The sequence below is a fragment of the Bombina bombina genome, chromosome 1, assembly GCF_027579735.1.
Source record: "Bombina bombina isolate aBomBom1 chromosome 1, aBomBom1.pri, whole genome shotgun sequence".
NCBI classification, from domain to species: domain Eukaryota; kingdom Metazoa; phylum Chordata; class Amphibia; order Anura; family Bombinatoridae; genus Bombina; species Bombina bombina.
This window is the reverse complement of record NC_069499.1, coordinates 1065793878-1065811231: the sequence shown is the minus strand read 5'-3', so window position 1 is coordinate 1065811231 and position 17354 is coordinate 1065793878. Positions and strand designations below refer to the sequence as shown.

Sequence of the window (17354 nt, the reverse complement as noted above, 5' to 3'; positions counted from 1 at the left end):
AAAGCACTCACCGGGTCTTGAATGAATATAGCTTATTTAATTACGTAAGTGAGTGCTTTTTACTTTTTTACTTGTGGATGTATATATATATATAGAAGGTAATATTCCAAATACACACACGGCTTTAGTGTGTCTGGTATCCGGAAAAGCAGCAGGCAACACAGGGAGTTCAATCAAAAAGCCTTTTATTCCAATACAGGGAAAAAACAGCAGGGCCTTAACCCATAACGTTTCGGTCTGTACTTAGACCTTTATCAAATGGAGCCCATGTGAGAGATACAATGCCTAAAATGTGACCCAACATATATACATACAGTGATACCAATATTTATATAATCCGCGCCAAACTGGATACTAGCAATCCGCCCGGTTCAATGGAAATCCCAAATGCGGCTGAGACGGCGTGATGACGTCACGCGTAACGGAGGCCAAAACGAGGCCAAATGTGGAAGTCATGGTAACGGTAAACATAAGACCGTGTACCAAGGGACAGATCGAGGCGGAGTGCTAGGGGGTGTGTGCATAAGAAGATATGCACATCGGGAAGGCAGGGAAACAAACAAATCAAACCTAACATGTGGGAATATAGAAGAAATAAAAAATAAAAAAACTAAACACAAAATTGAAAAGCTAACGCAAGTGACAATGTCATGCAGATATAGGGCAGCATACAGCATAAACCCTAACCCTGTTTCCCTGCCTTCCCGATGTGCATATCTTCTTATGCACACACCCCCTAGCACTCCACCTCGATCTGTCCCTTGGTACACGGTCTTATGTTTACCGTTACCATGGAATATTGCCTTCTTGCAGTACTTCATTTTGCAGTGCACCGGGTTGATGCTTTATTGGTGTGTGCCACTTTTCCTACACACACACACATATATATATATATATATATATATATATATATATATATATATATATATATGTGTATATACATGATTATATATAGGAATAGATATGTACATATATATATATAGGAATATATATTTAGAACATATTCCCCTATGTGCAGAACATTAGAATGTGAAAATGTTATAGTAAATACACAGTATACACAGTATAACACTTTATTAAATATGAATTTTACATGTTTTCATCTACTTAACTGCAAAGGGGTCCAATGCACTTATATATATGTCTATATGTGCGTACATATGTATTTATGTGTTTATATGTTTATATTTGTCTGTAAATACATAAATACATATGTACACACACACACACACACATATATATATATGTACATGTTAAGACGTATATGTATGTATCTCAATGTTAAACACCTGAGACCTAATATCTTTGAGCCTTTATAACTTTTTTGTTTTTAATCGGATAGTGTTATTATGAGTGTAAGTGTACTTTTTAATGTATTTTTAATGTGTTTTGTGAGACTTCTTTGTTTTGCTAAACAGTTAACCAGAGTTCTGAGGTCACGCTAACCCGACATACGTTAACTTAAATTGCGCTCAAACAGTTGCATTTACTTTCAACTTGGCGGAAAACCCAACTCACCCGAACAGCCACAAAAAACCTCATAATGTGGCCCTTATTGGGCTGTGGTTTCAATTAGCAGAGACAGATAGTTTATATATATTTTCCCAAACCAAAGGAGCAATTTCCCAAACAATTTTAACTCTGAAGCTTGTTAAGGAGAAACCAATTTTACAGTACACTGTACCTTTAAATTATTCTGAGAGTAAGTACCTCATATTCCGTCCTTAATAAATGGGTACTAGCTGCACTAAATATATATATATATATAAAACACACACACACACATGTATACAGTATACATATTTATAATTTGCTCTTTTGTAGGTACATCAGGGATTTATCAAGGCGCCAATGGTTTGAACAATTCAGGAGCATTTAGTGGTGTGCATCAGGTAAGGTATTTAACCTAAAATATCAAGCCAACATTATAAAAGTAGACATCTCGTTAATGTGCTTTGAAGCCACTTTCCTATACTGGAAAATCGATTAGCTGTTAAATATAAGGTACTGAAATCTTGTCCTGGGAATTATACTGAATAGCATATTAAGTGGACTATTGAGCTGTCAATGTCCAAGTACTTACCATCTTTTTAAATGTTTATATCTATTTTAGCAAATATTCAAATGGTCTGTAACTAGACCTTTTTCTATGAAGTCTGTGAATGCAAAGTCAGGTTCATGATTTTATCTTTCCATAGCCAGTGAGGAATGCTAGCGGGCTAGATTTATTAAAGTTTCATTTTATACCGAACTAATGTTATCGAATCTGTAAAGACTTAATGGTCTTTTGATAATAGTAAAACAACCCATTAAGAGCTCTGTAGCTTGCTTAAAAGGACAATGTGAGCAGAATGTTTATATTGTTGATATTAAAGCTCAGCATTTAAATTTGAGCCTTGACACAAGGTACCTATCAGCCAGTCAGATGAACATTAATAGAAAATACACAACTGTTACTGCTATATTAGTTTCAGTGTACATTTAAACAGCTGTTTACAAAACAATTTCATCATTTGTAAATGCTGCTTTTTATTATAAATGATAGAAAATTCATTAGCACAATGCCCCTTCAAGGATGTCTTCTATATTTTTGGATTAGAAGAAGAGAATACTGAACTGCATTTTATTAGGAAATTAAAAAGACGTTTTATGCATTTTTACCTTGAATTTTATATGTAACAAAGATTGAGAATTTAACTGTAACTATCTACATAAAGTGTTCCAAAATAAATCACAAAATCCATAGTCTAATATTTTTACTTCATTGAGTATTTTAATAAACTTAAAGGGACAGTCTAGTCAAAATTAAACTTTCGTGTTTTTTTCATGATTCAGATAGGGCATGCCATTTTAAACAACTTTCCAATTTACTTTTAGTATCAAATTTGTTTTGTTCTCTTGGTATTCTTTGTTGAAAGCTAAACCTAGGTTGGCTCATATGCTAATTTCTAAGCCGTTGGATGCTGCCTCTTATCTCAGTGCATTTTAACAGATTTTCACAACTAGACAGTGCCAGTTCATGTGTACTATATAGATAACATAGTGCTCAATTCTGTGGAGTTATTTATAAGTCAGCACTGATTGGCTAAAATTCAAGTCTGTCAAAAGAACTGGAATAAGGGGGCAGTCTGCAGAGGCTTAGATACAAGGTAATCACAGAGGTAAAAAGTGTATTAATACAAAAGTGTTGATTATGCAAAACTGGGGAATGGGTATCTTTTAAACAATAAAAAGTCTGAAGTAGACTGTCCCTTTAATATAATTAATTCACTTTATATTTTGTTTTTTATAGCACTGTATGTAGCGAAACAGATGAAATAGTCTAGTAGTATTGTCTTAGGTGCTGAGCAAGATTTTCCTTGTGTGTGTTATATAGTTATAGAAGTTATTTTTCTGAAAAAAAAATCAAAATCTTTCCATTCCCCTGCACCTTGTATTATGCGACAGCCACCAGCGAATTACAGACTCTTATATTCATATGCTGTGACCTCTTCCACATGCTCAGTAGGAGCTGGTGTCCCAGAAAGTGTGCATATAAAAAGACTGCACAACTTGATAATGAAAATAAATTGGATTAAAAAAAATGGATGCTCTATCTGAATCATGAGTTTAATGTTGATTTTAGTGACTTTCTAAGAGTGATGAATTAATAGATAAAATATAACGACAGTGTGATTTAGATAAATGGACATGCAGTTTTAACTATAAAAAAAATAAAATAAAAAGCGAGCAAAAATGTTGTGGTGAATGGTTTACTTTCACAACATGAGCACATTTGATAGCTCATGGCTTTCCAATAATGAAAATGTGTTTTTTTCCTATATGTATGGAAATGCTGAAGTATTTTCAAAGCAACTTTTATACAGTTGCACTAAAGAAAAAAATATCTGGTGCAACAATTTTCCTGAAGAATTCCAGACTTAATAGTAGTAAAAAAATATCTTTCCACTAAGATATTTTGGAAGATTAATTTCAGCTGAACTGAGCCAACACAATACTTCTCTTTGAGATACATTAAACATTAATAAAGTAAAAATGGATTTATAGTACTAAGCAGATAAGAGTTCTAAGAGGGGTATCCTTAATATTGCAAAGACATTCTTCTGCCCAGTTTTCCACTACGTGCTGTAAAATAGACAGAGTAACTGTTAGGCAGCCTAATAAGATACAAGAAGAAAAGTTATTGTTACTTAAAGGGATATGAAACCCCCCAAAAAAATTGTGAGTCACACAGAGCATACAATTTTAAAAAGGTTTCCAAATTACTTCTATCATCAAGTTTGATTTGTTTCCATGATATTCTGTGTTGAAGCGATACCTAGGTAGGCATCTGGAGCACTACATGACAGGAAATAGTGCTGCCCTCTAGTGCTCTTGCAAATGAATAACAGTCTTGCAAAACTGCTGCCATATAGTGATCCAGAAATGATCCGTCTCCTAAGCTTACATCCCTGCTCTTCAACAAAAAATGCCACAAGAAAATTGATAATGGAAGTAAATTATAAAGTTGTTTAAAACCATATGCTCTATCTGAACTATGAAAGAAAAAATGGGGGTTTCATATCCCTTTAATCATATTAAAGTAGAAATTAAATAGCAAATGTATCAGGTGACCAGGATTTACTATCACCATACATGCACTGTAGAAATAGGGGAAACCTGGTTGTGCCTATAATTTATTTTTCTATTTTACTTTTCCATTTTATTATTTAAAGGGACAGTATACCCAAAATGTTTATCTCCTTTAATGTGTTCCCAATCATCCATTTTACATGCTGGAGGGTATTAAATAGTTTACAAATAGCAAATCTACCTTTATATCGGCATTTGAAATAGCTGATGTTGCCGGTGATATCCCTACCTATACTGAAAATGTCTATACTTAGGTATTGTCTATAGAGAAGCTGTGTAAACATAGCCAGCAAAAGAAATTACACTCTCAGTAGGGGGGGGGGTAGGATAGATAAGTAATAAAAAGTATTGGGCTTGGCATACAGTTGGAAACAATATAACAAAGCATGTGTGTGTACAGAAAGTAATAAGATCTGATTTTCCTGCAAACTCAACCCAGTTTAATAGGTTATGGTTTCAAAGAATAAAAAATGCTATTTCATATACAAAAATAAACCAAAGGAAACAATTTCTCATGCCTTTTATACTCGGCTGCTGGTATAACAAATCATTGGAAACGCAGAGAGTTGTCCTTTTCCACCAATAGTTCTTTGAGGGTTTACTATATAGCAAGTGAGAAATTGATACATGGGTATCAGTTATACACGTAAATGATTTTAAACAGATTAGCTCAGAAATATGTGAAACAACTCTCTATTTTTACTTAAGGAATATTCATCATATCCTGGATTTAGTCAAGGTCAATACCCACAATACTACAGCTCATCATACAACTCTCCTTACGTTCCTACAAACAGCATCAGTCCAACAGCCATTTCCTCATCCACATACTCTCTCCAGGAGTCTTCTCACCATCTTTCCAACCAGAGCACAGAATCACTGTCAGGTCAGTAAAGCAAAATCCTCTTTACTGTAGCTCTTAGACACACTGTAACATTAGATGTATAGACAAGCACCATTTTATTTTCCAACAGGAGATTACAATGCTCATAATGGTCCTACCACACCAATTAAAGATTCTGAAAACGATCGGCAACACAGAGGATCTGATGGAAAATTACGAGGAAGATCTAAGCGAAACAACGACCCCTCCCCTTCTGTGGATAATGAGATTGAGGTATGTTAAAAAAATGTTCTTAAAATATGGCCATGTATTGGTCGGCACTGCTTCCTCTGTCAAAAGATTCTGCTACCACTTGTTTCTTGTAAAGAAGAACGTGGCTGATGTTTTATGAAAATTTTAATTTCTCTGAATTAATACTTTTTATGTGAATTGTAGCTTATGAAAATGCATCTGATTGCAAAACCTTTTTCCTAGAAAGATTACAGAGGTCTCTAAATATTGTCAACTACATCTGAACATTCCACATTTGTTCCTCTTATTTACTATTTGATGAACAAATAGTGTCTAAGTGCACCACTTATAGTTGTGGTTAAAATGTAGTCATGGGCCTCTATCAAGCTGTCAACCGCAAATACGCTGGAATTCTGCAGCGTATTTGTGTGCGAGCCTGAGTCGCCGTAGTTATCAAACCCTACAGACCGGCAAAAGTAGAATATAGTTACGTAACATACGATCCGCCAGATTCAGTCCGACACAGATCGATGGTTACGTCACTACAGATGTTCCGAACGCAATTTTGTCACTATCTGACTACTTTTGGAAGTTATCAAAGAACTACCCGGTACGCTTGGCACTTTTCCGGCCCAGCGCACTTGGTTTTCAATCCGCCGCCCCGGAGGCGGCGGATGCTTATGCAGCGAAAGCTTATGTTCACTGCTGCCCGATATCCCATTGATTCCTCTGGGAACGTCTACACCTAACACCCTAACATGTTCCCCGTGTCTAAACCTCTAATCTGCCCCCCCTACACCGCCAATACCTACATTATACTTATTAATCCCTAAACCGCCGCTCCCAGACCCCCCCCGCAACTCTAATAAATGTATTAACCCCTAAACCGCCGCTCACGGACCCCGCCGCCACCTACATTATACCTATTAACCCCTAATCTGCCGTCCCCTATACCGCCGCCACCTACATAAAGTTATTAACCCCTATCCTGCCGATCCCGGACCCCGCCACAACTAAATAAATTGTTTAACCCCTAAACTGCAGCTCCCGGAGCCCACCGCCACCTACATTATATTTATTAACCCCTAATCTGCCCCCCCACACCGCCACCACTATAATAAAGTTATTAACCCCTAATTCTAAGTCTAACCCTAAACCTAACACACACTAACTTAAATATAGTATAAATAACTCTAAATAAATATTACTATAATTAACTAACTTATTCCTATTTAAAACTAAATACTTACCTATAAAATAAACCCTAAGATAGCTACAATATAACTAATAGTTACATTGTAGCTATCTTAGGGTTTATTTTTATTTTACAGGCAACTTTGTATTTATTTTAATTAGGTACAATAGTTATTAAATAGTTATTAACTATTTAATAACTACCTAGCTAAAATAAATGCAAAAGTACCTGTAAAGTAAAACCTAACCTAAGTTACAATTACACCTAACACTACACTATAATTAAAATAATTAAATAAATTAACTACAATTAAATAAAATTAAATATAATTAAATAAAATTAACTAAAGTACAAAAATAAAAACACTAAATTACAGAAAATAACAAAATAATTACAAGAATTTTAAACTAATTACACCTAATCTAATCCCCGTAATAAAATAAAAAATCCCCCCAAAATAAAAAACAGCCCTACCCTATACTAAATTACAAATAGCCCTTAAAAGGGCCTTTTGCGGGGCATTGCCCCATAGTAATCAGCTCTTTTACCTGTAAAAAAAATTACAATACCCCCCCAACATTAAAACCCACCACCCACACACCCAACCCTACTCTAAAACCCACCCAAACCCCCCTTAAAAAAAACTAACACTAACCCCCTGAAGATCACCCTACCTTGAGACGTCTTCAACCAACCGGGCCTAAGTCCTCAACGAAGCCAGGTGAAGTCTTCATCCAACCGGGCAGAAGAGGTCCTCCAGATGGGCAGAAGTCTTCATCCAGGCGGCATCTTCTATCTTCATCCATCCAACGAGGAGCGGCTCCATCTTGAAGACATCCGATGCGGAGCATCCATCCAGACCGACGACTACCCGACGAATGAATATTCCTTTAAATGATGTCATCCAAGATGGCGTCCTTTGAATTCCGATCGGGTAGCCAATCGGAATTAAGGTAGGAAAAATCCTATTGGCTGATGCAATCAGCCAATAGGATTAAAGTTCTATTGGCTGTTCCAATCAGCCAATAGAATGCGAGCTCAATCCTATTGGCTGATTGCATCAGCCAATAGGATTTGTCCTACCTTAAGTCCGATTGGCTGATAGAATCCTATCAGCCAATCGGAATTCAAGGGACGCCATCTTGGATGACGTCATTTAAAGGAACCGTCATTCGTCGGGTAGTCGTCGGTCTGGATGGATGCTTCACGTCGGATGTCTTCAAGATGGAGAAGCACAGCTCCTCATTGGATGGATGAAGATAGAAGATGCCACCTGGATGAAGACTTCTGCCCATCTGGAGGACCTCTTCTGCCCGGTCGGATGAAGACTTCGCCCAGCTTCGTTGAGGACTTAGGCCCGGTTGGGTGAAGACGTCTCAAGGTAGGGTGATCTTCAAGGGGTTAGTGTTAGGGTTTTTTTTAAGGGGGGTTGGGTGGGTTTTAGAGTACTGTTGTGTGTGTGGGTGGTGGGTTGTAATGTTGGGGGGTATTGTAATTTTTTTTACAGGTAAAAGAGCTGATTACTGTGGGGCAATGCCCCGCAAAAAGCCCTTTTAAGGGCTATTTGTAATTTAGTATAGGGTAGGGAATTTTTTTAATTTTTGGGGGCTGTTTTATTTTATTAGGGGGATTAGAGTAGGTATAATTAGTTTAAAATTCTTGTAATTATTTTTTTATTTTCTGTAATTTAGTGTTTGTTTTTTGTACTTTAGTTAATTTTAGTTAATTTTATTTAATTGTATTTAATTGTATTTAATTTAGGGAATTTATTTTATTATAGTGTAGTGTTAGGTGTAATTGTAACTTAGGTTAGGTTTTATTTTACAGGTAAATTTGTCTTTATTTTAGCTAGGTAGCTATTAAATAGTTAAAAACTATTTAATAACTATTGTACCTAGTTAAAATAAATACAAAGTTGGCCTGTAAAATTAAAATAAATCCTAAGCTAGCTACAATGTAACTATTAGTTATATTGTAGCTATCTTAGGGTTTATTTTATAGGTAAGTATTTAGTTTTAAATAGGAATTATTTAGTTAATTATAGGAATATTTATTTAGAGTTATTTAAATTATATTTAAGTTAGGGGGTGTTAGGGTTAGAGTTAGACTTAGATTTAGGGGTTAATAACTTTATTATAGTGGCGGTGGTGTAGGGGGGGTAGATTAGGGGTTAATAAATATAATGTAGGTGGCGGTGGGCTCCGGAAGCGGCAGTTTAGGGGTTAAACAATTTATTTAGTTGCAGCGGGTTCTGGGATCGGCAGGATAGGGGTTAATAACTTTATGTAGGTGGCGGCGGTATAGGGGGCGGCAGATTAGGGGTTAATAGGTATAATGTAGGTGGCGGTGGTGTCCGGGAGCAGCAGTTTAGGGGTTAAACACTTTATTTAGTTGCGGCGGGGTCAGTGAGTTACGGTTTAGGGGTTAATAGATTTATTAGAGTTGTGGCGGGGTCCGGAGGCGACGGTTTAGGGGTTAATAACTTTATTTAGTTGCGGGGGGCTCCAGGAGCGGCGGTATAGGGGGTAAAACAGTTTAGTATAGTGTGGGTGATTAGTGACAGTATAGCAAGAAAGCTGTGAATAAGCTGAAGAGCAGCGAGATCGATGACTGTTAGTTAACAACAGTCCGCTGCTCATCGCACCGTACTTGGTGCGCAGCTTTTTGACAGCTTTTTTTATAATTTTGAAGAAAGTATTCAGGTCCGCGGCAGCGATGTTAGGCGAGCGTATTGGTGCCGTCGAATGCAAGAAAGTTGACGGCTTGATAAATAGAGGCCATGGGGTTCTTTTATGTATTGCTTTTTTGGCCACAATTGTTGAACATTTCTTTTTCTCACTGACAATATGTATCGTCTGCTCCAAGTAAATTATTTAAAGACAAAAATAAACAATTGAAATAACCAACTGATCCACAAACACTTTCCTGTATGTGTGGTGAGACTGTTAGTCACATTGATCTATTTGGAACCGTTCCTCTGCAAAGGAACAGTTGGAAAATTTTCTCTAGAGGGCATCAGTGCCAGTTTAAACAATCATATACTAGTAATGGTCAGAGATGCCAAAGCAACCCAGATGTTGTGGATTACAAGAATATGTTGCAATTTTTAAAACGCACAAAAGAATTAATGGGTAGTGATTTACTGGCTTTGGTATGGAATGTTTTGGCATTGGATTGTGCAGTGTCACAATGTGAAAAGTCCAGTACACAAGCTACTGTGTATTAATATATCTGGTCTACATTGGTATCCATTAGTTAATAATGTTGCTGTTCATTGTTGATATCATTTAAAGGAACTTTAAAGTGAAAATTTAACTTTCAAGGTTAAAGAGGAGCATATTTATCAAGGTCTGGCAGACCTGATCCGACAGTGCGGATCAGGTCCGCCACACCTCGCAGAATACAGCGAGCAATACGCTCGCCGTATTCAGCATTGCACCAGCAGCTCACAAGAGCTGCTAGTGCAACGCCGCCCCCTGCAGACTCGCGGCCAATGGGCCACCAGCAGGGGGGGTGTCAATCAACCTGATCGAACTCGATCGGGTTGTATTGTGGCGATGTGTGTCCGCCTGCTCAGAGCAGGCGGACAGGTTATGGAGCAGCGGTCTTTGTGACCGCTGCTTCATAACTGCTGTTTCTGGCAAGCCTGCAGGCTCGCCAGAAACACGGGGCATCAAGCTCCATTCAGAGCTTGATACATATGCCCCAGAGCATGCAGTTGTAGAGACGTTTCAGTTGGCTTCTATTATCAAATGTACTTTGTTCTGTTGGCATCCTATTTGGAAAAGCATATGTACATATCCTCAGCCGCAGCAATGCTATGCACTTGCAACTCCAGTGTAATTTTTATTTATATGCCCTCCAATCATTCTGCTTAACCGTCCTGTGTTTATTTTTGTGCTTCTATATACTGTTGTATACAGGTAAAGATAAAAAGTTAAAACCTTTGAATGGCTCAATAAGTTTTTGAGATATTTAGATTTGTAAAATTAGACTTTTTAATACAGCTAGCTATATGAGGATGTTTTTCAATGCTACAGCAAAAACGTTTTGTGAATTATTGGCCAGAAGCTTCAAAGTACATCATTTTGCTGTTGTCATTTTGGCATTGTGACAATGTGAAATGTATAGTAAATCTGGACACTTTTCTATATTTGAGATGTATAGCTTTAAAAAAATAGAGAATGTAGGAAGCGAAGTGAGAAATCAAAATGTTTTTTTTGTGTGTCTGTGCATGATTTGAGCACAAACCAATCTCTGTTGGAAGATATTTTCTGAGGTGTTTTTTATTTTTTATTTACACCCTCAGTGATTTATTGTAAGTAAATGGTCACCAGCAACACACAATAGTGATATAACCCTTGGTTGCCCACAATAAAAACAAAAGAGCAAACCCTTGGATGCCAGAAACACGAAACTGGTTTAACCGATTATTGTCAATAAAACAAATGCAGCTGAAAGAAAAAGAGGGCTCTGAGTCTGGCTGCTGCTTGAAGATGTGGCAGCTAGGGGAAAGTGGCCTGTAGCTCTGGGGTTTCACACCCATCAAAGAGGAGAGGTGCTGCTGCGATTCCTGCAATCATGTCAAGACAAATGTATAATTTTAGTGATTACTGAGGAATATTGGAGATTTCATAAGATTTGAAATATCTGGGCACAAAATAAGAAAGGAGTGTCAGCAAAGATTGTCTTCATTATATATAGGGAGAAAGGAGATTGAGATCTGGGGTGTGGAGCAGAGATTTTTTTCTACATATTCTGTAAAATGTACAGTTTTGTGTTTGCTTAGGATGGTGTTCTTATTTTTTAACTTAAATAATAAAAAAGAAGAAAAAATATACAGTGTTACCTAAAAAAATGTATATTTTTTCACAAATATTCCCACTCTCAGCTTCCTGATGTCAAATTAAGGTTATGTCTAAATTATTTTTTCATTCGCTAACTACCCCCCATGTTGGTTATTTGTGCTTTAACTTGAATGTTATATCCCTTATATTCTCCTGATACTGAAATATTTGCCTTTTCCATCACAGCGTGTGTTCGTTTGGGATTTGGACGAGACAATCATTATTTTTCACTCCTTACTCACGGGAACCTTTGCGACCAGATATGGGAAGGTACATTAAATTAATCTTCTTCTTTTTTTAAACAACTGTTTATTCAACTAAGTAGCAGTGGGAATTGTTAGGTAATCAATAACACTTCTACTCAGACGTACAACCGCTGAGTTTGCTCTGCTTTTTAAGAAAATGAGCATCTATTTATCAAAGTTTGTCAAAGTTGGAGTTACCAAAATATCTCAATTTGCAGTAGTTTTTTTTTTTTTTTTTTTAAAGTGGAATTTTTATGTATTCTTTTTATTCGTAAAACTGAACTCCATTTTCTTGGTTTTCTCTATAATGTTCTATAAAATAGAACAAACAGAGAGGGATAAATAGCTTAAGCAGATTGTGGGATGCATTTATGTTTACTAATGAATTGCTTAAAGGGACATTGTACACTAGATTTGTCTTTGCCTAAATATTTTATATATGATCCATTTATATAGCCCACCTGGGAGTGTTAATATAACAATGTAGGGGTTGGCTTATTTTTTAATAACATTGTGCTGATTTTCTAACCAAGCCCCAAAGGGCTTGATTTATAAAGCTAGTTCAGACAGGGACGTACATATTGGCCCTTATCTGTCCCAGTTCGCTTGTGGTGAGAACCTGCAGTAGTAGGGGGTGAATGGCTAGATAAATCAAGCGCAATGTATCAGATGTAGACCCAGGTCTACAGATTCTTGCTGCTATTGTTTTTGTAATCTGTCTTTTCATATGCAGGGAAGGGGGAGGGAGGTAAGTGTCTGCTCTTTCTGCTTTCTCAGCCCCTTTCATTGGGTGTACCACCCTAACCTCATCAACAGTGCTAAACTCAGAGCTTCTAAGTAAGTTTTGTGCATATTCTTCTTTATAGTTGTGTCTATTGCATGCCTTTAAAAAATACAAAAATAGCCTATCATAAGGATGATATATATTGTATTGTCGTAATTATTCTATACATTGCTTTGATCTACTTTTATGTGTTAATTAGCAGTTACATTGTTGTTCATTGTTGGGATATATCCTATTTGAATTATGTAAACTCCAAAATAAGAAAGCCACCTTCATTTTTAGGTGTTGGGAAAAGGGGCACAATATTTTTTAAAGAAAATTTCTGATCGTTTTTATATTGAAGGTGGCCCTCGGTTTACAACAGTTCAATTTGCGCCGTTTCAGAATAACAACCTTTTTTTCAGTCATGTGACTGCTATTGAAAAGCATTGAGCAGTGCATTGATTAAAATACCCAGTAGGTGGAACTGTGCGCTTGTGTTGCAGCAAAGATATGCAAGTCAAGCAAGCTGAAATTAATCAGTTTAACTAGACCTGAGCTATCAAGCAGATTTCAAAGGAACAAGATCTTCCTGTCTATAAATCAGTCCAGTAAGGAATGCATATAAAGAAGTTTGCAGAAAAATGCAAGTAAAGTCTGTGTTGTGTGATTATTTTATTAGGTTTATAATGCTGTTTAGCAAATGTTTTTGTTCATTTAAAGGGACACTGTACCCAAAAATTTTCTTGCGTGATTCAGATTGAGCATGAAATTTTAAGCAACTTTCTAATTTACTCCTATTATCAAATTTTCTTCATTCTCTTGGTATCTTTATTTGAAATGCAAGAATGTAAGTTTAGATGCCGGCCCATTTTTGGTGAACAACCTGGGTTGTCCTTGCTGATTGGTGGATAAGTTCATCCACCAATAAAAATGTGCTGTCCAGAGTACTGAAACCAAAAAAAAGCTTAGATGCCTTCTTTTTCAAATAATGATAGCAAGAAAACGAATACAAATTGATAATAGGTGTAAATTAGAAAGTTGCTTAAAATTGCATGCTCTTTCTGAATTACAAAAGAAAAAATTTGGGTACAGTGTCCCTTTAACTTAGCTTAATTATATATTCTGCGTTGTGTGAATATTTTATTAGGTTTATAATGCTGTTTAGCATTTAGTCTTCATTTCAAAGCTTTAAAAATAATGTATTAGATGTTACTTATGACAATTTTGAGAGGGGCCTGGAACCTAACTCCCTCACTTCCCATTGACTTATATTATAAACTGGGTTTCAATTTACAACGGTTTCGATTTACCATTCCTTCTGGAACTTAACCCCGACGTAAACTGAGGGCTACCTGTATATGGTTTTAGGCACTGCCAGCTTTGCTACAAGACTTGTTTAAGACCTGCCTTCCCATAAGATTGCTGCCAGCCATCGGCATCAGCTAGCAATATTAAACAGACAGTATACTGTAAACTGTTGTGATACCAGCTGCAGAGTATACAATGTATGAGAAATTGCATCTTTCGGTTTATTTGTGTTCATTAAATAACTGTTTTTGTGCTTTGAAACCACCTCCTATTTAAATGGGTTTAGCTTGCAGGTAAAATTAGATCTCATTATGTTATCACATTGTGTACTCATACACTTGCTTCCTTATCTTATATTTGTCTGTAAACCAAAGCCCAATACATGGGGGTCAATTTATCAAGCTCCGTACAGAGCTTGATGCCCCGTGAAGGCTCGCCAGGAAACAGAAGTTATGAAGCAGTGGTCTAAAGATGTGCAGCGAACATGATACGCTAATAAATTGACCCCATAGAGAGAACAATGGAAAATTATAATTGTATCAGTTATCTTTTCTACACCCCACTGGAAGTGTAATTTATTCTGCTGTCTGTGTTTACATAGCCTGTCAATCGCCTGGACTTAAGTCCAGAAACTTTCAGTATAGGTGGAGATACCACAGGCTAAATCTGCTATTTCAAATGCTGAAATAAGGATAAACGAGCTACTTGTAAACAATTTAATACACTCCAGCAGGTAAAATGGATTATTGGGAACAATTTAAAGGGGAGACAATTTTTAGATAAACTGTCCCTTTTAAAGACTGAACAATTTCTCCCTTGTACAATCTTTGCCCCTGCTTACTCTCAACCAGTCGTGCAAGAGCACAGGCAGCGTAGAGGTTACTTAAATTGGGGTTTGCAGGCTCATATATGAGCTCCAATATGTCATAGCAATCCATTGCCCTGAACAACTGCAAAACAAAATCTTCCTCCCCACATGTCTGTGGTACCTTGACGATTCCGCTAGCCCAGACTGCAATATATAAAAAAAGAGGTAAGAATTTTAGCATGTAAACTGAATAAATTAGACGGTTTAACAAGTCAGCAGCCATTATGGTGGTCTTTCTGTACATCACAGGTTCACAACTGGTAACAGGTTTTTCTGGCATTCATAACACTAAAATCTAAATTACATTTTATTGCACCCATTTTAAATAGTTATGTGTCATACAAATATTTTTCTAACATTTACAAGTTATATTCATTTAATTTTGCCACGTTGAGTGCATTGCATTTTTTATCGTCTCTGCTCACTTTGTGCCAGTTGTGTTTAAGTCAAATACATAAATTCTGATGACTTGTTTCCTATTTTTACAGCTTCCAATTAATCCTGCTTAACAGCTTTTAAAAGAGGAATATATGTCTGCTCTTATCATCATAAGTAATTAATTAAAACACTAATGTAGCAATTTCACTGCTCATAACACTAAACCTTACACATATCTATTTATAGACTGAAAATGAGTCACAATGTACTAGCAGATCATTAAAAAGTGCGTGTACATTAAAAGGTGCCAGGGGTGAATGTAAACCTAAAATCCACCCAAGGTTTTGGTTAAATTCTCCAGGGAACATGTAATTGCCACAATGGCTTGAAATAAGACAGCAAGCTTAGCTCATAAAAATCTATTGGAACGTGCAATTTTCATAACACAGAACAACTTAAATACATTTGAAATTCCATGAAAAACTAAAATAAATACTGAACTGTCCCTTTATACGTTTACCTTTTTATTGATTAGTAATATTAGAAGCCATTTTCATTCTAATTTATTGATAAACAAGAATTAAAAAGCCTGAATATGCAAACTACATCATACATTTTGAAATGTATTAGACTTGAACTATATTAAAGTGATTGTAAACTTTGGCTATTAAATCCACACTCTCTATAATTATTCATAAAAAGAGGGATACTTTCATTCATAATTTTAATTAAAGATGCTTCATTCTTAAAATAATTACCATTTTGGTGATGGTAAACATCACGCCGTTCCTCCGCCCCCATCTAATACTCGATTTTTGTCTGATAACGAATCCAGCTTCAGCCAATCATTGCATGCCCCCTTTGGAGTCTGGCTCATGGGGCACGCAACAATTGGCTGAAGCCCTTTACTGCATTTACATATAGAATCTGATAAAGCAAATTTAACTTTAAATGTTTCTTCTTTGATATATTTTTGTGTAGAACTTACTGTAATTTTACAAAATGTTGAGGATAATCTTGCCAGTCAAGTATATACCTATATTTTCTGTCAAGTATATACCTATAGTTTACTGTGGGCATTACAGAGGCAGCATCAGCCTATGCTCTTATAACTATTCAGACTAGTGTATTGATATTCTGTAATAAAGAGCTAAACTCTACTCCATCAGAGCTGAGACCGATTTGCAGGGAACAGACCAAAAGCAGAACTTTTGAAGTAAAAGTAACTAATGGTTATTTGAAGTCTCTGTGTCCCAGCGGAAGAGTTACACCACATCATATCTTCAACTACATCTAACACTGGAAAATACACACACTTTTTAAATAAGAATTTGCATCATTATATGACATTTCCAGCTGTTCATATTTTTTACAATTGTTTTAACAAGCTGCATGCATAATTAGTAAAACAGATTTATTGTTCATTATGTTGCACAGAGAGAGGGAACTGTTTGCTGGTTGTAATGATGCTGATAATTTTACCAGCCCTGTGTAACCAAACCTCACATTTTCATTAGAGGTTTATTTAAAGCAGAGTTGAACTTATAGCAGACAACACATTGATTATTGTAATAAATCATTATTGAACATTTATTCCCTATTCAATCATTTAACTTATTATCGTCCAAAAAATCTAGTAGTGGACGGATGGTTAGTAAAGCAAATTTTACATTTATATCATATTAGAAGCACAATTCATTTTATTTCATGATTCTGACAGAACATACCATTTAAATAACTTTTCCATTTACTTCTATTATTAAATTTGCTAAATTTTCTTGGTGTCCATTGTTAAAAGAACAGCAATGCAGTACTGGGAGCTAGCGGAACATATCAGGTGAGCCAATGACAAGAGGCTATATCTGCAGTTACCAGTAAGCAGCTAGCTACCAGTAGTGCATTACTGCTCCTGAACCTACCAATGTATATTTTTCAACAAAGTATACCAAGAGAATGAAGCAAATTAGATAATAGAAGTCAACTGGAATGTTGTTTAAATGTTATGCTCTATCTGTATCATTAAAGTTTATTTTTTACTTC

At 36.0% G+C, this 17354-nt stretch overlaps 1 protein-coding gene across 4 annotated transcripts in view; it reads left to right on the top strand.

Annotated features, from left to right (window-relative positions):
* The window catches only part of EYA2 (EYA transcriptional coactivator and phosphatase 2), a 245391-nt gene that overhangs the window by 151866 nt on the left and 76171 nt on the right, over positions 1 to 17354 (top strand). For all 4 annotated transcript variants that reach the window (XM_053691592.1, XM_053691435.1, XM_053691514.1 and 1 more), the window contains 4 exons: positions 1825 to 1892; positions 5341 to 5518; positions 5607 to 5749; positions 11936 to 12019. In XM_053691592.1, the coding sequence (XP_053547567.1) occupies positions 1825 to 1892; positions 5341 to 5518; positions 5607 to 5749; positions 11936 to 12019 (473 nt within the window). The remainder of the gene's footprint in view (positions 1 to 1824; positions 1893 to 5340; positions 5519 to 5606; positions 5750 to 11935; positions 12020 to 17354) is intronic.